The sequence below is a fragment of the Achroia grisella genome, unplaced genomic scaffold (genome assembly GCF_030625045.1).
Source record: "Achroia grisella isolate CSIRO2021 unplaced genomic scaffold, CSIRO_AGI_Agris_v1 utg308, whole genome shotgun sequence".
Classification (NCBI taxonomy): Eukaryota; Metazoa; Arthropoda; class Insecta; order Lepidoptera; family Pyralidae; genus Achroia; species Achroia grisella.
In genome coordinates this window covers 1930265-1956148 of record NW_026712791.1, presented here as the reverse complement: position 1 = coordinate 1956148, position 25884 = coordinate 1930265, and the positions used below count along the sequence as shown (strand labels likewise).

The 25884-nt window shown below is 30.1% G+C and overlaps 1 protein-coding gene across 1 annotated transcript; it reads right to left on the bottom strand.

Moving 5' to 3' along the window:
* Positions 1-3300: 3300 nt before the first annotated feature.
* On the bottom strand, positions 3301-25680 carry LOC131843477 (facilitated trehalose transporter Tret1-like). The gene is made up of 4 exons (XM_059192142.1): positions 25219-25680; positions 9260-9400; positions 8035-8291; positions 3301-7093 (listed from the first exon to the last, which is right to left on the bottom strand). The coding sequence occupies exons 1-4, from the start codon at positions 25262-25264 to the stop codon at positions 6122-6124; spliced, it is 1416 nt and encodes a 471-aa protein (XP_059048125.1). The 5' UTR covers positions 25265-25680; the 3' UTR covers positions 3301-6121.
* Positions 25681-25884: the final 204 nt, after the last annotated feature.

Genomic DNA, 25884 nt, shown 5'->3' with positions numbered 1-25884 from the left:
AATAGACATGTCTGAATAACCTTTCAAATTTATTCACATATTTTTCTATTTTAGTAGTAAATTGAAGAATAGAAATAATTGTTCCTATTTCTGAATAGTTCCCAGTATTGAATGAAATGAAATTATTGATATGTATGCAATTTCTGTACTAGTTATACCTAGATTTTCATGTCATTTAGACTACTAAATGACATTTTGATAATATTTCCCCAAAATCGCTATACGAAATTCAGTCTCTATTTATTCAACTGTTAATGAAACTAAAGTAATTGTTAATATGTATTGCAGTAAGATTACATACCTACTTATGGGGTTTGGTGAATTTCAAATAAAATATCGTTACTTTAGCCTTAATAAATGGAATACTGGAGGTAGCTGCAACATGAAACGACAATTTGAAAGAAATACAAAGTGCCTACGTTCTGCCAATAACGGTATTAGCAAAAACATTTTTGCTTTAAAAATTATTAGTTTTTTGTGAATTTGTCAAGTCTACATGCTTGTTGGATCAGTTTTATTCATTTGTTTTTCATTTATAATTACTCATTGTTTCATATATACAATAAATAAGAATTCTAACTTTTTATACTTTCATACAATTGTATGTACGTATCTCACGACATTAAAACTTAGCTATCTGGATGAGACTCTCTTTTTAATTAACCATGTATAATACTGCTATTATCTACTTTAAAAGCAATTGTGCACTCGTTCTCACGTTATAAGTAAACATACAGGATAGATGAATATTCAAAATTATGTCCATTTGAGTTGTCATCTTATTCTTAATAATATTACAAACGCAAAAGTTTGTAAGTATGTATGTTTGTTACTCTTTCACGCAAAAACTACAATATGGATTTTCATGAAACTTTACAGTAATATAGCTTATGGATCAGAATAATACATCGGCTATATTTTTAATTGAAATTTAACGCGAATGAAACCGTGGCCACAGCTAATAATTTATAAAATGCTGGTTTTAAGAATCACACTTTTTAATAATATTAATGTATAATATTACAAACGTTTAGATGATTGCTGCACAAACACACTCAAATGACAAGAATCTGACGAAATTTGAGCTAAAGATATAGTAGGTATATAATAATATATTTTAATACTATTTATTGTAAATTTTTGCCAATGTAGCCTTTTTATGAAGTCACTGCGTGGGTACCTCTGTATTGAAAGCCTCTAGGCTCTTTTCTTTGTAAGGTATGTTTCGGCTAAAGGATGAGATGAAGCAGTGAAACTGCAGGGTATGGAGTATTACGGACCCGTTCTGAATGGCAAGCTATGTCTGGATCCATAGGCGTCATATGATGACGTAATGTTCGAAGTGCTATTAATTTGTATAAGCGTTATATATATATAGGTATATATACAGTTTAGGGAATAATATAGAATGCGGTATTCATAGGAAACACATTTAATGCCTCAATATTCGATAACACGAATACGTCCGAGTATCAATTACCACAGTAGATGTCAGCATAAACAACAGTATTCAATCGAGAACATGACATGGTATGCATTTGTGAAACTCTGAAACTACTTGTTTAATTGACTAGTGACTGGAATGCAAGCTAATAACGCCAAAACCTGGGATAGGTATTGTAACTATTAAGTAATTTGTAGTAGAAGGTTCACCTATTTATTGTTGGCTATAAAAAAGAAGTGAAGTTAACTTTTGTCTACTATGTCTACTAATGGTAATGTTTTCTGAATTACAAAAATACGACGATATGTTGCAATACAAATACGATTGTATATAATCTAAATTCTGTTTTTTCCTGCATAGTTTTGTAGTCACTGTGGTGTTATTTTAGTCGCGCGTCGCGCATCGTCGTTCCCGCAGTATACAAAGGCGAGGTTTATCAAGAGGGGGCATCAGCTAGCTTGTTCAGTTACATTAGAAAAATGTCTTCTATTACTATCTTTTAGGAATTTTAAAAAGTTCCTCACCAATTATTATCCTTTAGTAGTTCGAACATAACGAATATTCAGTTTAATAGAAAATATATTGAAAGAAGAAATAACTCTGACCTGTTTGATACATTGATAAATGAAAACTGTCCGACTTTTTATTCCGGGGGTGCGAAATAGAGGTCAACGTAGTTGTCTTCGTACTGGTGATACTTAGGTATGTGGTTTTATTTTATACCTATTTCAGACTGATGTCTTAATTTGTTTTATAAATAATTATAGGCTACACTTACATAATATCTTTGACTCTTTTATTGTTAAATATTTGTAGAGTTACATTAAATATTTCTCTAAGTAATTTCAATTTAATAATTCATTGACTACTGCACTTTATATTATTCAATAAAACTACAATCATAACTTTCAGAGCCATTTAATTTTTAGTAGATAGTTTTACTGAAGTCAATTAGATCTCTAAAATAGTAGGTTTCGTTCAATGAGCATTTATAAACAGTATATTTACTTGGTGTCTCTTTTATAAATGAAAAAATATTATATAAATTAATGCAAATTGAGACAGTATGTTACCGAATGAATTGGGTTACTGGTGAATAATGCCTTAATATCATATATAAGTTAGTCTTAAAAGTTAATGTGCATATGAAAGGCATAGCCAAAGCAATGCCATGCAAGCCAGTCTGGTATAGAATAATACATGCTCATAATTTACCTAACAAGAAAACAAAAGATATATTACTGTAACGGTAAATTTACATGTAAGATCATTGGTAGGTGTAATGAATATGTAAAAGCAAAGTTCATTTAAACACATCGGTGAAAGGGTGTTATTTGGAGCATGAAGAAATCCTGGTTTCGAGCAAAGTTTTGTACAGTAAACGAAAGCATAAATCATGGTTACAGGGAAAAAAGCCATTTCCCATTTCGTGTTTATTAAAAGACTTCAAGCACCCAATTAAGCATTAAAAATTTGGCGGTATAGTATAGGTATGTAAATTAAATTTTGTTTCCAGCATTTACAGTGGTAATAAAATATGTATATAAAGATATCCCTTTTTATTATGTAAATGGAATGTTAAATAAGCTGGCGGCTTACTTGATGGTGAGTATAATTCTAATCATCTTTATACATGGACCTACATACAACATGGACAGCACGTTATCATAGAACTCCCGGGATACCGATCATGCGTTGCCCTTCCGAAGGACAAACGTCATGCCTCTTATCCTGTATTGCATTGCCTTACTCTTCAGGTGCCAAGCAGCTCGCAAAACATATATAACTATATACGGTTACGACTGTTATCTTAGGTAGGATAGTCAAAGGCAATAACAACTAGGAGAGGGTATTGTGGACTGTTCACCCTTTGTTAGCAATGTATGATGGTACATTGTTAGCAATGTACCATCTCAGGTTGTTTTCGACGCCGTTCCACCTGGCATCATGACAAATTCTCGGAGAATTTGTCAAGATGGGTTAACGGCCTGACTTCATGCTCTCATTTTATCATACTCTATTAGTGCTTCGCCAGCGTAAATCATTAACGCAGGCGGTTGGAAGCTTCCATTATCATACAAAAAATAAAAAAATAAATAACACCTGTCCACTTCATGATAAAGGCAACACTTGACGTGCCCACATTCACGTTTTCAAGATATATAAGTTGGGAATATTTAAATCCAACGTGGTAGGGGGCGAACTACGTCTCTCGAATAAATTTTTGATTTAATATCGATGTTTGCCTTTTAATTTCAGTCAGTCAGGAGAGTCAGTAAAATAACTTTTGTTTAGGTTAAAATTATTATTACAGCTCCAACTGGTAGATTTTTTATTTCTATTTTTTTTGTTAAGTTTGACAAATTGCTAACAATTTAATTACAATAGTACGTAAATGCTTTCCGTTTTTCTATTTATATTATAAAATTATTTCATGTAACTAATTATAACAATAGTAATATATATATAACGATTGCATTTGACTTACATCTATCATTTTGTACTTAAGTAGATACATATGAATCAGGATTTAAAAAAATATTTCTATCTACCACTAACATTATTTCTCTTCATTTTTACGTTCATTACAATAGGTACTATATATAAAAATACCTAATAATTAACGACAAAAATCCATTTCAATTGAATTCCTTTTATAGGATATAATATAGCGGACCATGTATGAAGTTTAATAATCATGATCATTATAGGCCCCCCAAAAACATTAATAGAGAGTATGTAGAAATTACAGATAATAATTCAAATTATAAATTAACCCACATTTCCGTTATTAATTTTATAACAGTAACAAAATGGTATAAAATTGTGCCTATGAAATTTATTTTATTTAAATAGAAATTTATTTATTCTATTTATTTATTATTTATTTATTCTATTTAAATAAAATAAATTTCATAGAAATCAGGCCCTGAAATATACATAGACTATTCAGTATTTGATGAATAATGAATGCGTTTAAATAATCTTCTTACTTCAGTAGCGAAATTAGTACATTAAGTAACTATAGAATTGTAGATGTACAGATAACAAATTCTGAGAAAACACTTTTTTACTAAAAAAATATATTGCTTTTAATTACTCACTCAAATTGCGACTGTCATAAAAATTTAAGATTTATGATTTAGGCGGTATTCACTTAAATTGCTTGGGTAACCTTTACGTTAACTTCTCCCACGTCTAATTACAACTTAAAGAGTTTTATGGGTGTCAACCTTTATTACTTTTTCGTTTTAATAAAGGAAAACTATCAGACTTTTTTGGAAGAATTGTCATGTCCAGAATAATATTAACGGAAGTGATCACATTGGTCGGTTTATGACCATGCGCGCTCTTTTGAAAACTTAACAACTCTCACATACTAATTAACTAAAGATATGGTAACTATACTATCCCGTGATCAAACTGACAAAAGCTTTTGCAATTTTTTACTTGTGATTTTTATTTAAATATAGGGAACTTATAGTGGAGTCCCTGAAATTATCGTTTTATGAGGATTTTAAGCTCACTGAGCATGGCCTAGCCTAGCTATAGGTAATTCCTAGCCTAGGATATAGATAATAAAAAATAACTATTATCGTAACAAATGGTATGGACTTAACTGATTTTCATATACCATATACCCATATAATACAAACAACAAAACATATACGAGTTGAGATAGATCTACAGATTGAACTCGTAAAACTGCTGGAATATTACAGAACATTTCGTATCACCTACTACTACTACTACTATTACCTACTCAGTAATTATAATCTGTACTAAGTACATTAATACAATAAGAAATTACAAACATTCAGGTGTAGTACAATTCCAGTGACTTAATGAAGTGTGAAATGGTCGCCCTATAGGGATACCCGTGATTAAAATGCAAAATATATTACAAGGTAATGCGTATACAAAATATATTAAAAGTAATTGATATCACCCATGTCAACTACGGCTTATGCTATTAGTCTGTTTTTAACATTTAGATTAGATCCATGTGAACAGACCAGACCCCCTTTACATCGAGGCCAGTAACCTGTATATTCGAGACTGAAAGTCTATTTTGGTCCCACAAGAACACAATGTAAAATTGATAACATAATATGATTAAATAGGTATTATAAGAAATGATGTATGCAGCAATGTGCAACATTGTTGATGTGGTAAAGGATAAGTAGTTAAAAGGCAATAGACTAATCCATATACAACTTTACTTTGTTGCAACATTTACAATGCTCATAACCACATAATAACAGATTCATACCACTGCATCATCGTTGCTCTGATGAATGGTTGATGAATCGTTCCCTAGATGATATCTAAGATAATTTATAAGTTACTTAATATTTATTTTACGGTCTCAGTATTCCGTTTATCAAATATGAATCATATTAAAATAGAGATACTTTATTATTGTCATTGAAGTTACTTATAAGTATATCAATCTAACATTTGTATACACAATAATTAGTGTTTATGTAAAGATGTTTACAAATTATATGTATGTGATTATGACCAAGAGGACGGAATATAATTCTATAATAAATTAAGTAAATAATCTTAAGTACCTAGTAACAAATATAATCATTATTACATATAAAATCTTAATTGTAGTAATATATTTAAGTATTAAAATAAAATTGGAGATCATTCGAGTGTATTTCAATGTCAGATATTTATTCTAACTCTCCCCAACTGATCGTCACTTTTATCATATACTACCTTCTCATTTGTTGAATACAGTTTCTCTTGTATGGCCGCAAATGACTGCCCTTTTGTTTCCGGTAACAATATTAAAATAAATATCACTCCAGCCACAGACAATAGTCCGAAGCCCCAGAATGCGACGTAATTACCTAAATAATCAGCTACCACTTGGTACAATTTTGTAACTGCAAATGTCATCAGTGCCACGAATATCTGTATAACACATGTAGCCTTGGACTTTATATTTGTCGGAAATATTTCCGAAGTAATTGCAAAAGGCACTGTAGCTAATCCTATGGTATATGAAAATATAAATATAGGTATCACAATAATAGGAATGAATCGAAGAGAAACAACAAATTCGCTGTTCTCGTGTTTAATGAAGAAGTACGCCCCTATAATAACGTTAGCTAAACCAACGCCACATGATGATACCAACAACAGTGGCTTTCTTCCTAATCTGTCGACGAGCTGGGAAGATATTGCCGAGGTCATGAGTTGTACGGATCCAAAGAGAATACACGATTCCTTAGCTCCCAATCCACCTTCAGCGGCGCCAAATATTTGCTGAGCGTAGGATATGATGGCAGTGCTTCCACAGAATTGTTGTGTGAAGTATATTCCTAAAAGTATTATAAGACCTTTTTTATTTCCTCCGACTATAATTAAGTCTTTCCAACGGCTCTTTTCTTTCATGTTGTCATTTACTAACGCCGTCATGCTGTCCAGTTCTTCTCTTATGTAATGTTTGCCCCGCAGTTTCTTTAATGATTGTTCTGCCTGTGTAGTACGCCCCGCCCTTATAAAGTAATATGGTGATTCTGGCATGGCGCTAAATGTTACTACGAAGAGTATCGGTATTGCAATGTTGAAACTTGCTAAGCCCATCATGGATACATACGGGCCAATACAGTACTGCGACAAGATTCCAAACTGAAAAGTAAGTAAATAATAATGAGTTATTAGTTAAGAATTTATCAATACTGATTTGATGAAATGGGTTGTTGTAATAAATAAGTGCAAAAATTGTTTAATAAAATATAATAATATTACTAGAATAGTCTTCCTTTATAGGAAGACAGTAATAATACATTACTGTCTTCATGAAAAGGAAGGATTCAGTATATTATTACTATATAGGCCATATGGCCATAGATATTCTTGTTTATTTTTATAACAAGGGTTTTTTACAACTTGTGCTACCTTTGCACAGGTGTGATATTTAGAGAAGAGAGAGAGGTAATAGAATAATACATATTAAAAGCAAAATGAAAATATAAATAAATATTAGATCAGAAAACCAATTGTGTTGAGGTTTTGCCAAGGTTTGCGAAATCACAAATACATGCATCTACTTAACTAATAGGATTATATTACGTTAAAATTCTAACTTTGTCTTCCTGATATAGAAGATATGTTTTTATATCTACTTGGATTATTTTAATTTGTATTTTTCCATTTTGTTACACAAACACGAGATACTTTTTTGTCCCTTGGTCACAATGCCCTTGACATATTCGTGGTGTCTATGTATAGGTATGTAACAATAGGACCAAACCCATTGCAAAAGAAGGAGGTTCCTAATGCGATGGTTTTTTGTTCGTTATGCGACAGTTTCTTTACATTTGAAATCTTTTTTAGTTTAAGATCATTAGCGTGTTGGTTCCCTATATACAATTTGAGTAGAACGCTTTTTTTGTCTTTATATCTTTATATATAGCTGATTGTTGATTTTGAATAAAGAAAAACTTTTCAATTATTTTTTTAATCGAAAAATTCATTCGTTTTATACTCGTATGTATATCAACTAATTATGTCATACTTTTTTTATCATAGCTTTAAATTATTTTATTTTAATAAAAAGTGATAATTACCTTTGACATAACTGTGATGAGAGTAGCCATGGCACCTCGTACTTCATCAGATGCAATTTCTCCAAGATACATTGGAGCTGCCGTATAAGCAATTCCATAACCTAATCCACAGATTAGACGTGACGCATATATTGTTGACACATTGCTAGCTAACATGACTAGGATCCATCCAATGATGTAAGGCACAGCCGCCAGGAGGAGGGTCTTCTTTCTGCCAATTCGGTCTGCCAGGTAAGCTGCTGGTATTGGACTGACAGCTGCAAATCATAAGAGACCATACATTACTTACGTTATTAATATTATAAATATATGTATGCCTTTGGCACTATAACAGTATAACTACACATCATGTAATTTTGCATACACCATAGTATTTGGTATTAGAAGAAAATTGGGTATATTTGGTAATATATATTTTATCACGTGGATCAAATCACAATTACGATTAGTTACTATATAAGTAAAAATATACGGTCAATTTGCAATATCCCTCGGATAATGACAATATCTGCGGATTATTGATGAAAAATTTGAATTATGGAATGCCAAAGTACACTTTAATTTTATAGTATCTCATTAATAGGAATATATTTATTGAAAGTATAGTTGCGGTAGAAATAGGTGAGATGGAGCGGTGAAACTGTTAGTGTTTTAAACACACTTGTAAAGCTAGTTTAGTATGCAGGAATATTGAAATCACACTAGAGATGAAGCCGCATCATTAAATTATTCGGCCTATGTTTTCAATTAAGTGGCGGTAATCGTTGCTTATGTATATACCATTATGAACAGCAGCATGGACGTCATCTATTCATGTGACGTCCCTGATACCGATCTTTCGTTGCTATATTGGAGGACTAAGATATCATACCTCTTATTTTATAATTTTAATGTCTAATCCCACCCTAAAACCGAACCACAGCTTCCAAAGCAAGTTTTTTAGCGTCTGTAATAGGTAATATGAATATGAGGTACTCAAGCAGTCGACTTTTTACATTGTACCTCGATTATGACAGTATCTATTTGATAGAATAAATTTTTGGTCAATGTTGTTTAGTAATTACTAATAGTTCTAAGTCTTATGTGACGGTCAAAATATACGTAATATTTAAGATTTCAAAAATTCTGAAAAAAATGTTGTCTGACATGGAACAATTATTGGAGCTAAGAAAAAACATTGATATTTTGGATTAGATATGTTCTATATACATTACTAATTACCTACCGGAGCATAGAATCATGAGGGACGCGATCCATGAGCTTTGGTCGGGAGTAGTCGGGATTGGTGAGTCTTCTGCTAGGAGTATTGGAAGTGTGGGCGATGTCCATCCAACGGTTGTCCCCGCCGCTGCCGTGATCAAGGTAGCTGGAATATTAGAAGTTAAAAATTAATTTATGGAAGCACAAAAGCAGAGTGTTATTGGTGTAATTTGTTAGAACCTCTTTGTATAATGTCCTTACGACAAAACATAAACTAGGCAATAAATATCGAACACTTCTGCTAGTGTTCTAGTTTCTCCTGCAAAGTTAAATTGTAATCTACTTCTAATTAATCTTTTAGTAGGATGTCATCATGATCATGATTTCAGCCCATAAGACGTCCACTACTGAACGAAAAAATCTCCACGACGATCGGTTCTGCGTTGCTCGCAACCAACGCTTTCCAGCCATCTTGACCAGATCATCGGTCCACCTTGTCGGAGGTCTTGCCACGCTGCGTCTTCCGGTCCACGGTCGCCATTCGAGGACTTTACTCCTCCAATGGCCATTTGTCCTAAGTGCTATGTGCCCTTAGTAGGTTTAAAATTTAAAATATAGTAGGTTGTAAATTGATCTAATTATACCTATCTATTATTTCATATAGTATTGGTTATCTATACGTGACCACGTCCACTATATACACACCACCATATTCTCAGTCAACTTGACGAGTATATGGTGGTGTGTGTGACGAGTTGACATAAGACACATAAGTACTATTTGACACCAGATTTGGAAATAAATTAGTCTTTTGAATAGTCTATTATTTACTAAGGACAATGTCCTTCCTTATGTCCTTTGTGTAGTGTAACATTCGTATTTAATGTTGAATTTAATAAATTGACGTAGTCAAGATTTCCTAGTGATATTACGTTAGTTCATGAGATATGCGTTTGCAACTTTCTGGAGAATATAGGGTGCGTTGACTTAAAAAAAATAATTAATTGCAAATTTGTAATGGCAATAAATAATTTTAATATAATATATTACCTTATGTTGTGGAGTTAGCTATGTAAATGTCATTTATCAAGTCCAAAGTATTTGCATATCTGTTTAACCATTGTTTATTGTGTATACCTACATGTGGCACATGACAAAGGATTATGCGTAATATATAAAAAGTAAGCATACTGTATAAAATACTGGTTCTGATATGATTTTAAGATTTAAAGATCAGTATAATAATCCTACTAGACCTACATCCTATAGATAAAAGACAAATGGAAGTGAGGGATGTAAAGCTAACAAAGTGGCAGTCATTCATCAAAAATTCATAAAAAAATATATTATTCTTGCAAAAAGCGTAACAAAGGAAAAACAGAAGGATAAGCATCTAATCGCCAGTAGGAAGACGGAGGTCACTCGGGCCCTAATGAAGCGTTGTGAACAGAGGCGTCAGCTTTTTCGCAGAGTAACCATTATCTCTGCTCCAGCGAGTGACAGCCCTAATAGCGCCGTGTCGGGAACGACGCGTGATGACATACTGATTTGATTGCTTTTCTTCATTTAGGCTTATTATCGAACGTAATTATTTCTTATAGATATTACAGGGAATTGTAATTACATTTTTAATTTACCTAATTAAGTTTCTTTGAGCGTATTACTACCTAGTATTCGATATACCTAGTAATAATATAGTTTTAGAATAGAATAGAATAGAATAGAAAATCATTTATTCAAATAAACTTACATTGAAGTACTTTTGAATAGTCATTACATTTTTTAATCTACCGCTCGTTCGGAAAGCTGTCTCATCACAAGAAGAACGAATAAGAAACTTGCGTGTTGCTCTTTTAAATAATTTTATTATTACTTTACATTTTTAAGTTTAAGTGTGTGAATACAAACCACCAATTAGCACTAATTCAATTAAATACTCAAACAGAAAAAATATTGAATATATAACCAACTGGGTAAACAATTAATAAGAGGACATCAGTCATAGTGATTAGAGCAGACCAGTCCCTACAAACAGCACCCGTTCACGAGTATGATGGATGAGCCAGCCATCACTGCGCTCTTGACCATATTTTAGGAAGCCCAATGACCAGGCCCACCACGCCGCCACAAGTCTGGACATTTTAGTGAGCATGACTACTCAAAACACTAGACTACGTCAAAGCTACTTACAATTGCCATCTGATAGTTATAGTATTCACATTTTACATAAGAATGCATGAATCAATACAAAAACCGCTCACGTTTTCATATTTCTAAAATCAATCAATTAAATCAAGAAAGCAATGAGAAAATTAAATTATAACGTTGTATGCTAATAAACTAATTATTTACTTGATATGTATCTATGAATTCGTCTATCCTGTAATAGGCTTTCTTACATAAAAATTGTTTAATATAAGATTTGAATAGCCTCTCTGTCAGATTTAATGCAGATTCTGGCAGTTTATTATAAAATCTTACGCAATTACCGTAGAATGAATTACTGATTTTGTGCAGACGGCATTTAGGTAAAATTAGCTTATTTATATTGCGTAAGTTTCTACTTGTACAGTCTTTGAGTTTTTTAAAACTCTCTAACTTCTTCCGTGCATACATGTTATTTTCATAAATGTATTGTGAAGTAACGGTGAGGATATTTGATTCTTTAAAGCTCTGACGTAATGACTCTCTTGAACCCATACCATAAATAGAACGTATGGCTCTCTTTTGTAAAATAAATATAGTATTTATATAGGCTGCTTTACCCCACAGCAGTATGTCATAAGACATTATGCTATGGAAATAACTAAAATATACAAGTTTAGCCGTCGCCACGTCTGTTAATTGCCTAATTCTTCTAATTGCATATGCAGCAGAACTGAGTCTACTGGCCAATTTTGAAATATGGGGCCCCCATTGTAATTTCGAGTCCACTGTTATACCTAAAAAAACTATATCATTAACAAAATTTACTATTTCGTCATTAAGCAATAACTGTAAATTTATTAGTCTTACATTAGGAAGTGTAAATTTTATACACTTTGTTTTGCTGGAATTTAATAATAGGTTATTACATGTAAACCAATTTAATATTGCAGACAATAAGAGATAACGGAATCTACCAGGATATATGTCAGTGTAATATTTTAAGCACTGGACGACAATATTATTATTAACAAAAATATATTAAGTCATTATTATTTGGTTATAAACAATTCCTGTGAATGTCAATTTAATATTCAGTCCTGGAGTAAATTTATGTTCTATGTATGGCTATGTAAATTCAGTAGTTGAAAACTAACATTGATTTGTAACTAGAAATTACTTTTTTTTCCAAGTACAAGTACATATTTAAAAGTTTATTCCGAAGGAGTACACAATGAATCATCTTGACCGAAGCTACAAAATGTCCCTTTAAGATGTGATTGATCACTCTGGCTTGTGGTTGTTGTGATGAAAAATACATTTTTTATTAATCCGTTACAGACATTTAATCAACAACGTTGACTGATGACTGCAACTGTAATATTTGAAGGCTGTAAATTAATTTATTTGGAATCTTATGCAATGGTTGAAAAATGAAAGCTTTCTGGGTTGCGATTTATTACAGGATTTCGTTTATGAAATTATTTCTGTTTTTTAATCGAATTCAAAAGGAGATTACAATGATTGTATTTTTGGTATTTATTTATATTCATGCTTAATGTAGATTGCGTGCTACACACGCACTCAATCTACATTAAGCATATGTACGTTTAAGTAGAGATTTTTGGCTTAAAGTGTAGCGTCAACCGTTTGAAGGTTTTTGTAGTCGTTATTTACTCTATGATTCTAATAATGCTTCGATAATCAACTAAAATCGTAAATTTACCTTTGAATTAGAGTTGTCACGATTTGATATATGATGACACCGTTGATCGGGTCGAAATCGTATGTTATCTCTAAATACTTCGTGTATTATTTGACTCCACAAATGCATCTAACCTTCATCCTTCTATAGATTGACTCAACTAAATCGTGCATAGATTCTTTTAACCTAAGCTTAGATTATTCATACATCTATCCGGACGACCCGTGCCGCCAACGCCGTTCGATTCAATCCGTTTCGATTGGAATCCGTTCGAGGCAGTCGAACCGTCCGACTTTTTAAGAGAATGCTATTGGTCTAGACATGACTACAGTATAAAATATAATATACGTATGATTTATTCAATAGTTAAGTTGAACTTTGTGTTATGACACTGTTTCTGGAAAAAAATCTTAAATTATAGACTTTAGACTTCACGTATAACTACCGTGACCTTCTGTAATTTGTATATCTATGAATAAACGTGATTGAGGATATGTACGTATATGATAAGTCCAATACAGTATAGATAAGGCTTATGAAGCCATGCATTGATTTACAGAAATAGTATTAAATACACGATTGTTTCTGAATCTTCATAAGTTTTATTTCAACTACTTCTTAAATCGTTGACTATGATAGTGATATGTGATATATGATATAATGATAAGCATAAAAAAGTTAAATGTCAATTTTGTTCGCAAATATGTACATATGTATGTATATTAAAAGTATAGGTATGATTAATTAATAATTTGTACGAGCGATTAAAGTCACTTTCACAGGATGGATGACATCAATCGAGAATTTATTGAAGAATTTCCAATTATATCTATCTGTAGCAAAATAAATATAATACATTATTCAAGCAAGTACCTATTTACATTACTTATTTATTCAGAAAATAATACATTATTCATACTTATAGATACTACTTGTTTATTCAGAAAATATCGGATTTTGTATTATCTTTTGTTTTGTAGTTTTGTATTATCTGTTAAACCGAAAGTGGATTTTTTAAGGGATGATATGATCATGAAGGAGAGTTTTCACCTGTGCAGATAGTATGCTCTGGCGGGGCACTAGTGATAGATAAAGGACGACGATCAAATTAGATTACTTCTTGTGAATTTATTAGGAATTTACTAATACGGCTTCCAAATTACATTCTTAATACCATACTACATTAATTCAAACATTACAAATCATTCAACTCGTTTTAAGTTTAAAATCTAATTACAAAAAATTAGATAAAGCACTACTCTATTTATTGTATGATATGTAAGTACTACCCGACGGAGAAAGTACAGTCCTAGCAACTGGGGCAATAAAAATAAGCCTTTATGTTTAACTAATATAGCCTTTATGTTTAACTAATTATACGTTTTAATCATAACCTACAATGTCTATTGAAACAATTACGTTACAGGTATAAACAGATTCGTATTATATTTTTGTATTAAGAATATATTACAATTTTTTTTATATTTAGGGACCAAATGAGACTCTAAATGCAGAAAACAAACATTAGCTTAGAGTGTAGAAATGAAAATGTTAATTATTTATTAACATGTTATAGAACAAAAGTTGTAAATTTTATTAATATTTTTAAAAGTATATTGTTAACTTTCTAGATGGATAAATTGTTTTAATCAATGTAATATATATATGTCCCATTCGCATGTAGACTGCTGTAGGTCATGATTTGTAATAACTGCAAAAGACCTTCGAATTAAGAGTGCTATGTTTTTCCTTAAAGGATTACATAATTTTATTCTTTTGTATTACATAAACTCACTTAACATTAACTTACATAAAATTACTATCAAGAGTATTATGGTTTTATATGATTAAGAACATATTTAAATATATATTAGTATGTGTACGATGTATATATTTATGAAATAATATAAAAATTATTTCTGTACACATAAAATTTTGAAGACATAATGTTAAACATTCATACGACGTTATAACAATCAATTAAAAAAGTAAATACATTGGGTAACCTACATAATTACTGAATGGATACAAAAAAATGTACTTATAAAGTTTAAAACTTTCTCCTTTTTTATAGGTGATTGAAACTAAAGTAGGCTGCAGAAATTACATTTTAATTTACCTTTAAAAAGTTAAATTAAAATGAAAACGTACCTACATAAATACAGTATGTTCTATTGTATTTTTTTACCACACTGCTCATTAATTAGGTTTTATATTAGGTCGAAGAAAGTCGACTATTGGTTCATCCCTATCATCCCAATCAGCCCGCTCTGAATTATCATGAAAAGCATTAGTTTCTATTTTTATTGTACTCTTCTGTAGTTGGAGAAAATAATAACTTTCACCAATGATTCAGAACAGTTTCCTTTAGATCAAAAGAATATTTATGAGAACATAATTATGTTTCATAGACATAGAATAAATATTATAATTTTTGTTTAATTAGACAGTCTATTAATATATTGAAATTAACACATTTTGATCTTAGTACTATGTAAAACACATTAACTAACATTGTACAGTAACTTACTAAAAGAAAATTTTTGGTGCTAAATAGTCTGATTTTTCTTTCTTTTTGTGTGTGTGATTTACATAGTAACATCTTATAGATGTATACATAATATGCTTTTTTAATGATTAGAGTAAAAAGCTGTACTATGGTGAACTTATTCTCTTACACAGCATTTTCCGACATCAAATATATGCTATTTGATGTCGGAGATAAGGTATTCGTGTGTAACTCATAGTATATGTCTTGTATGTATGTTATTATGTTGAACAGATTTTAATGATTATAAATTATTTTTACCAACGATAATATTGATAGCATTGTATTTATGTTTTTCACAGTTTTGTTACAAGTGAAGTTAGTTGTATTGTGAAACACAATATATTTGTCATAAAGTTACATTACTCATTCCGTGACAGCCTATATAAAATTAATACATGACCCCGGCCGGCATATAAAACAAAACACGACTAATTATATGTATGTCTTACAAATTATCTATTTGAAAAGTATCGAAATAAAAAATGTTTTGTTATACGCTTTATTAAAGTATCATTTATACAATACATCTTTACGACAATGCCATATACCGTGAAGCTACTTGTAGCTAATAACATTTTATGGAACTAATTTCATAATTTACGGATTACATTTGAGTACACAATTTCATAGTATAAACATGGAAATTATGTCAATGATTTGACATAAAAATATTAAAAAATATACATACATATGGAATATGTGTGTACCTATATAAAAACATAATGGAACTTTAGAACAAATCATGAATATTAAAATAGAGTGCCCAGTATCAGTAAGTAATCGTTAAAAATTGTTTCTATTATGCGCTCGACTTTACTCAATCACAAAAGAATTTATGGCATGAATTTTAAAACACACTGATATTTTAATATGCGTAACATTAGCAGGAATAAATATTTACCTATTCAATATGTATTACAAAATTTGTAAAATAAAACTTTAAAATTTGTACATGTTTCTTAGTCAATAAAATTAGCAAAATAATATAAAAAAATATCAGGATTATGACATATAAATGCAATATCTTTACCTACTAATTCATGAAAATTTAATCAAATCTTACGATGATTTGATTTGATATATCGATTATTTCTTTCTTGTAATATTCCTGCAGGTACATCATACGGATGTTATGTTAGCCTGCACTATTTTCAATTATAGGCAGCATTATAGTAAATTTTATGAAACTAGAACATATCTTTTTGAAGTTGATTGAAAATATAATAGTATAGACATTGTGCAAAGATATGGCTGTCCCGTGATTTAAAATAAATATTTGGAGTGCATCCAAAAATACATACGATAGAAGATACAATATTGATGGCAAAAGAAGTACCGGTAATACACATTTCCATAAGTATCTTTACACAAGAGTACATATTTTCATTTTTGACAGTAGAACGTGTGGTAGTTATTCTATGCAGATGGCGATGAAATAGTTCAGCTACTTGCCCTAACAGTATATTGTGGAGAAACATTAGTGTAAGATGACAGGTCAATTGCCTAACCAAATTCATTATGAATTAACTAGTACAATAAATACCAAGGGGGATCATTAGTACTTTACTAATATAATAATGTACTATAATTGTTTTGTGGATGCAACATGATTCATAAGCTGTTTAAAGTGTTTAAACAATGAATGAAATATAATACAAAGATGACTTTAAAGTGGAGTTGCAAGAAATAAAGGGTGCCAAATCAGTTGTTATACTTTATATTTATAGTTAATAACTTATTTGCTTAATATTGTCATTGTTATTACAGTCGTAAGTATAAGAAGTAATTGAATAATGTACTTAAAGTTGGTCAATATACAATATATGTATATATGTGGGCAGAATGTTATAATTTTGTTTTAGTATTAAAAATTAAAATCTATATAATTCTTGTATACAACACTACAAACAAAATATTTGGTAAATAAGGATTTATTCTATAATAATTTAAATATTTTATGTAAAATCGGAATGTTGAATAAATTTAGGTTATTTGAATATAATATTATATGACACATATAATAATCTGACTAAGTATGCATATTGCAATACTGAATTTAATTTTCTCGCTATAAATTTTAGGAATTTTAGGTAACTTTCTAAAATATATAGCGAAGGGGAGTATTTTTTTATAATGAAATCAAAAGTAATAAATCAGGTACAGAGTTATCATTTATGTGATAATGATTGTTGATGGTTTGCTATGCTTTTGGCGGTTTTTTCGAAATGTAAGTAGTAATGGTACATATCAGATGACCAACATATTATATGAACAGGGCACATCGTTGTGGATTTGCGGTTTGACATAATAACAAATGATTTATATTCTATTTCCTATTAACAATATTGTAAATGTGAAACATGTTTATTAAATAACTTAATAACTGCAACACTTGACTTTACTGAATGTTTTTGTCCTATTCGAATGTCCTATGTCATTCGTTAAATACAGTTTTACATACTTTTATCACAAAAATAATATTATATCAAAGCTTTTATTAAAACGAACTTTTATACAAAGTTTTTCTTATTATGGTTCTTTCATATAACCTCGAAATTTATCTAAAACACGTACATACAGATAAGTAAAAATAAATACCTACCTGTTTGTAAAAACCCACTACATTAGTCTGGAACTGATTGTAGTTTTTTTCCTTTAACATTAATAAAAAGGATAGTGTTTTTTTTATGGTGATTTAAAATTTTATACTTCGGCAGTTACAAAATTTTAATTGCCTATTTGGGTTCCATTGATAGCTGTAGCATGCTTAGTTACATGTTTTAGTGATAAAATTGCACCAGACTTTTCCATCCTTATGTTTTAATTTTAGACGATACCTATAGTTGTACACCATAGTACTCTTGAGTTGTGTAAACAAGCTATTATTTATAGTGACTGTACAATGTTGAAAGTGAAGTAAAATTAAAACACAATTTATTAAAATGTACAGTCATGTAATTATAACTTACTATGTTAATTAGACCTTACATATTCTTTCATTTTCTAGAAAAGCGCAGTTATTCACTTCTCTAAATAAGTGCAGTTTGTAATATTATTATTACAAAAATTTATTTAAGAATCATATTTTTATTCCTAATAAATGATATATATACTTTAAAAACAGTTTTTTTCAGACCAGTCATTAATAAATAACAATAATAATAAAGAAAAACATGCAATATCTATAGTTAATAAGTAACTTTGGGAACACAACATAAACGACATGACATGTCACATGTATTATAAAGAGTGTTGAAGGATTTTATAATAATTTACATACGATAATTGCTTTTTGATATTTCTTGGTTTTCTGATAGTGTTATGTTAATGTTAAATTTAAATGTAAATAAATTTTGAAATATCTTTATTTACTTTAAACGATTCACACTGATTGGTGTCAATGTTTTCTGTTTATGTACTTAAATTTGATTTAGATAGCTTATTTTAACAACAGAGTAATTCCTGTCGAAAGTTCAGTTTTACTAAGTACTTGTGTAAAGCCGAGAAGGGAGTGATATATTAATATTGCGGTAATGTAGTACGACTGCACTAATTACATATATACCTAATACATTTATGATTGTAGAGTGTAACTCTATATCCAGTTTACTAGGTCTCTGAGGATCGATGAGCAATACACTATGTAGGTACGTCATAATTACGTAACCTTGTATTTTGCTGAAATTTAGCCTTATATAGTTTTATATCCGATGATGGTATATACCATATTATTATAGTGTGTCGAATAGATTTTCAGTGGTACAAATATCTTTTTAAAATGCTTAGCGGTAAATTTACACTTATTTGGTTAATATATTTTTAAAACTGAATCTATCTATAAAATCTACACCTAATACTAAAGAGCAATTTAGGCCTGTAGGCCAATAAATGCCTTATTACAGGCATAAATGTGCTATTTACGGTACGGCACATAATCAGAAGTTCGTCCCGTACATCTTTTTATATAAAATACAAATATAGCTGTTTTACTAGTATTTTTTATTCTTATAAAATTTATTTCATATTTGTACTCATTTATATAGCAGGATTTAAGGAAACTAACTACCAAGTAAATATTACATTATCATATAAACATACTTAAACATTAATAAATGTTATTAAAATATATATTGTGTAAGCAATTCTTTTACTACTTGATCTTTCAATCAAATCAATAACTACATGTTAACTGGTTAGAATTGACATAAATTTAACCTTATTAAGGAAAAGGGAAGACTGTCAATGCATCAATTGGTAATCAAAATTCTTCTGACATTACATAGGATTGTGTAACGATTGGGAAATCTTAGATACTAATATCACAGATAACATAATATTACATACCTACTAATATTATAAACTGGCAATTTTGTGAGTGTGGATAGACGGATATTCGCTATTCTTTCGCGAAAAAACAACTTAATGGCTTTTAATAAAATTTTATAATAATATGGCTTATATTATACATCAGAATAATACATTGGTCATAAATTTCACGCGGGTGAAGTTGCGGGTATAGCATGTAACCAAAATTTACCTCGATATATGTACATGACGTCATCGAATTCGTTCAGTGAATAATGACGATACATTGCACATTATACTCTCGTTTCTTTATAACTTCGTATGATAAGATGTTTACATAGTAGAAATTAATAATGAGTCCACATACCTAGTTGGAAATAAAATTAGAGATCAAAATTATATACACAGAAATATCATTATTATAAAGTAATATGTCAGTTTAGTAATAGGTAATCGTCGCATGTAGTATAATTATTAACTCGATATGAAATTCTTTTACTTTTATCAATTTTCACAACTTCTTACGCATTCTAAGAATTTTTCTATATCTACTCTATTGCAATAAATAAAATAATAAAAAATAGAATATTTTTTACTAATTTTGTTTAATGTAAATTTCATCTAATTAATATAATTACAAATTGATATATGTATATATATATATTTTATGGTTTTGGTATATTTTATACATTTAGATTATTATATATACTTCATATATGAGATGCATACTCTGAGTACTAACTTAATTTGTATTTATTATTTATTTATTACTATTATGTACAATTTGTAGAGATTATTTCAAGACTGACTGTTTTTTTTTGTAGAATATAATCTTATATTAACGCTTAGCATTTGAAGAGATAACTACTTTATTGAACCAATGTCTTATCTACAATCAGTTAGGACTATTATGGACAGTGATTACGCTGGATTTCATACCTACTCTTCAAACCGTATGTGACATGTGTCGTCGCAAAAAAGATAAGACTACCCACACAGAGCAGACGCATAAAACTTCTTGTCAGTATTACTTTGTTTCATAAAATGAACTTAGATAATAACTTTATTAATAACTAAACTAGCTGCGACTTAAAACGTGTAGTAATAGAATTTGTTTGATAAGTTATTTAATGCAGTACTGTCGTTTACGGTTTTTTTATTATATCAAGCATTTGGATGGTACAATATAAATAACTTATATTTTTGTTTGGCATATGTATATATATATATTACACATTTGTATATATTATATATACATATATGAACTTTTAGTAGAAATATTATCACCTGCAACAAACATGTTTATATAAGTACTTGACAACGTTCTATATGAATTTAATGGAAACTGCATTCTAATCGGTTAAGCCATTTCTGAGAATAGCGTAAACGCATAGACGACGTAAAACGTGTAGTAATAGAATTTGTTTGATAAGTTATTTAATGCAGTACTGTCGTTTACGGTTTTTTTATTATATCAAGCATTTGGATGGTACAGAGTAATAAAGGAATAATTTACTTATTTGTTACGTTGAAAACACCTTAACAAATATAACCAATCAAAATGGCTCATCTTGTACTGGACGGCCAGTTCGGCATATGTATATATATATATGTATATTACACATTTAGTATATATTATATATACCTATATGAATTTATCAAAAAGTAATGATATCCCATCAAAAACATAAATGTGAAATGATAGCCGAGTTTAATATTATGATTTATGCCTTGATTGTTGACTTCTACGACAAAAGAGGTGAGAATGGGTGCCAAGTTCAATGGTATGTCCTGAAATGTATTTATAACAATATATAATTTAGCAAGTTACATTTTGTCGCTGTCAAATATTATCACCTGGAAGTCGAAGTATATTATCGTTATAAGAGTATAATATATTGTTATAAATACTAGTCTGTACTATATAAGTACATATATTGTAATATAAGTCCGATAATGTTTTACATATTATTATTGTTAGATTGATGGCAGATAACATTGTTATACTCAGATGGTAATAAAAAGATTGACAGTATTCTCACGTAGATACCTGTGCATTTTGATATCGAGGAGACAACACATTTATATCGAGTCATATATCAGTAATTTTCTTTGCTTGTGTTATGAATTCCCTTAGAAGTACTATTATAAGTACTAAAAATGAATTATTTACATTAGGCGATTGGTCTACACCAGCATCATTCTGTAGTAATGTATTGCAAGGACTACTAATTTATTTTATTTGTTGCAAAAAACAATTAAATAATATTATTCTTTTATTGAACTAATATAGTTAGTAAATAAAATATTGAACTAAAATACGTCACGGACCGACTATAGAACTCACAATGTTGATATGTAGTTTTACTAATATTTAATACATACTGTTTCCCGCGACTCCGCCTGTTTCTGAAGGCTGACTTTAAAACTAAAATTGTATTATTAAAGGTTTCAAGAGTGACCTAATTTATTTAATGCAGTAATTATGTTGATTAGAAACAATTTGAGCAAAAGTAGCCTTATCTTTATTAATTTCATTTTTATTCGATTATGTAAAAGTCTGTTGGGCAATTATTATGATAATTTGGCGTGTGAGCTCTAAAAGATATATTTTTCAATCTATCCAATACTGGTTGTATATTTCAATATTTTTAATTTATATTTCTGTAACATTTTTATATAAAAAATATTTAGGAATAACATTTGGTCTACTTTTTATTCCATTTTGATACAAAGTTTGTATTTGGTTACGCTATTGAAATTCCTGGAAACTGATGTATCATGTCGTCATAATTTTTATTGTGTCTAGTTGGGTAGTCTAGATGGTGAGCGCAGATTCATGAGTACCTATAAAATACTCCTAATTTAGCTTCTCCAGCGTATTCAATAAGTGTATGTCCATCTTAACTCACAATGGAAAATAACCACAATAGACTTCAGATATCATCATATTTCTACCTACAGTATATCCTCTACGTCCAATGTCTTCATTTATTATACTATCCGTCTCCGAAATATTTTATACCATTAGAGAAATCTTTTTTTATTGGATACTTATATCAGTAGGTATATGGTATGTCCAATAAAAAAATTACATATAACCTGTTGCTTGTGGGTACCTAAAGTAGGTAAGGTAAGTAACATATCTATGCTACATATTATAAATGTCACTATACATATCAGGTTTCTTAATATAACTTAACATAAGAACAAAAACTAATAGATAGATATGATAATACTGAATGGACATTATCAATACAGGTGCTGTAGTAGGTAAGATTGTCAAATTCGAGTATCAAGGCCACTTTATATTATTTATATTTTATTTCCTACAATGTTGTAGAAAAACTTTTATACTACAAATAGTACATACATTCTACTTTTTCGTTTGTTTCAGGCATGGTAAACTGCAAACTCGTATTAAATTTAATAGAAATAGAAATGTTCTTTATTCAAATAAACTGAATACAAGCACTTTTGAATAGTCATATTGTTTTATTCTACCACTCACTCGGAATGCAGACTCGTCACAAGAAGAATGAGCAAGAAACTTGACTGTTGGTCCAAAAAGGTTGGATTAAGCAAAAGGTTGGATTAATTTATTGTATCCTGGCAAATTAACACGTGATGAGTTAAGTTCGTGAAGCCGGCATATCGATGTTGCGGTCCCTAGACTCAATGTTAGGCATCGACCCATTAAATGAACAAATCAAAAGTGCGATCGAATAGTGATACGATAGAGTGTAGTAGGCGTAAAGTTTGCATGTGTGTGAGAACGCACACTCTAAATTTGACAGTACTGCCTAACAGTAAAGTCGAAGCTAAAAGTACTAAAAAACAGAACTCGTTCCAAAATTAGTATAATACCGACAAAGGAATATACTCTAGCTATTGCGGCTAAAATTATCATCAATTTAGTGAAGACTTCACAACCATACACAAAAAAAGATGTTATTATTCGCAACGAACTGAGAACTTCATTTTTAAGCCTAAGTTTTTCATTTATTATATGTAATTTTACTTACACTTTTTCTAGGCTTTAATTTTACTGCTAATAAAACCAGTGTAATATTTTCCAGTACAATTGGAAAATATTACACTGGATTTTTGTAATTGAATTTCCCGATCACTAAGCGTGATGAAGCATGAAAGAATTGTGATTGACTTTAATGATTCGTCGTAATTATGGGAATGGTTATGGTTGCATAACTACTGTACAAAATATCACTCCATGCCTGTCAAAAACTTGCCAACATAAAGTGGGCAAATGCCCACAAGATAAATATCTTGTCCACTTATTTATAATATTCTATGGTTTTAGTTTAGTATCACTGTGCAACTGCACATTGATACTAAACTATTACCAAGTAGATACGCAGGTACAAAATTTATACTGTCATCGACAATTATTAAATCGTATGTCTTCTTACTAGTATAACATTATCTGCACTTAATGTAGGTAGGTGTTAATTAAGTACGTGTTATAAATAGTTGCTAATTTGCATAGGAATTCTAATTCTAAGTGTGCAAAAACACAAGGATATAAAGGACTTAGGTTTTTTACTACTTAGTTATATAGTATTAATTTTAATAATATTTTCTTATTGATACTTGTTCTAGCTGACCCGGCAAACATTGTTTTGCCACATAAAATATATCTGGATAAGTATGGTCTTATTACCTAGCTGTATAAAAAATAGCCTACAATTTATTCTTATATTTATCAAATATACACTTAAAAATAAAAATCATTTAAGCCATTTCGTAGGACTTAGAAAACAACCGTTGTGACACGAGTTTTTTATTATTAGATGATAAATAAGACCTTACTTTGATATATCATCCGAGTAAAGCGCGGCCCCCCATGTCAATTAATGAAATATACATTCAATAAAAAATAATGCTGTTTAAAGTAAGATTCTAATAATTTGTATGCATGTGTGATAAAATCGATATAATTATACATATCACAGTCGGACCATGCAATACTGTTTCATCGTTATGAAATAACGATTTTAAAAATAATTGACGATAAAGTAATTATTACATATACAATAATACTTTTGAAACAAAATTTTAATAAGTTTAAACCAAAATAGATTTGTGTTAAGCAAATAACTATCATCGCGATATTTACAAATTACAGGAAAACGACTCGTGTAAACAAAAAGCCGGCTCGGTGTTGCCGGCTTTGCTCGTACCAGATGTACAAACTATAATATTTCTGAACATACAGTGTTCTCAATCCAAATATATACCGAAAAATACAAACACTCACCACTTAATGCCGCTGTGTATTCTCTCCACTTTCTGTTGTTGCTCATTGCTAACGTTTTCGCAGATACTCGGCATGAACATTTATACTCTGTGTTAACAAGCTCGCTAGTTCTCGGTGGTCACTGTGTCGCACTGTGTAAACTACTGAAAACATGCGCAATGTGACATGTTTTGCTATTATTAGTCGACCACGTGTTATCCGCTTTTCGTCGTAAGCGTGAATGGTTAGCAGACCGTATTGCGGTGGAATATTATTCCTGATTTGTTGACGGTTTCAGCTGTCAATGTGCGTGCACTCAGTAGGCAGACGTCCGCTGCGGGGCGCCGCGTCCGCTCGGTGTTGCCTGTTGGCTCAGATACTGTGCCGTTTACTTTATCAGTTCACAACTCGGTTACCCAGTCTGATAACGTCACGCAGTATGGTCTTTTCTATTACATTCGTGGTCACAATTTTAGTTTTAGTAACTATTTTATGATAAGCGTCGTAGTTATCTATATTGTGGTTATCTATATGTCTATACTTACCTATAACTTTAAAAGATTTGAACTTGATTTTGGTAAAAATAGTGATATGTTTTTAAAATTCGTTACATGACATACATATTATATTATTATATCCAACAGACTACGACTATACGTATAGTATACTGGTATAACTTATCTACCT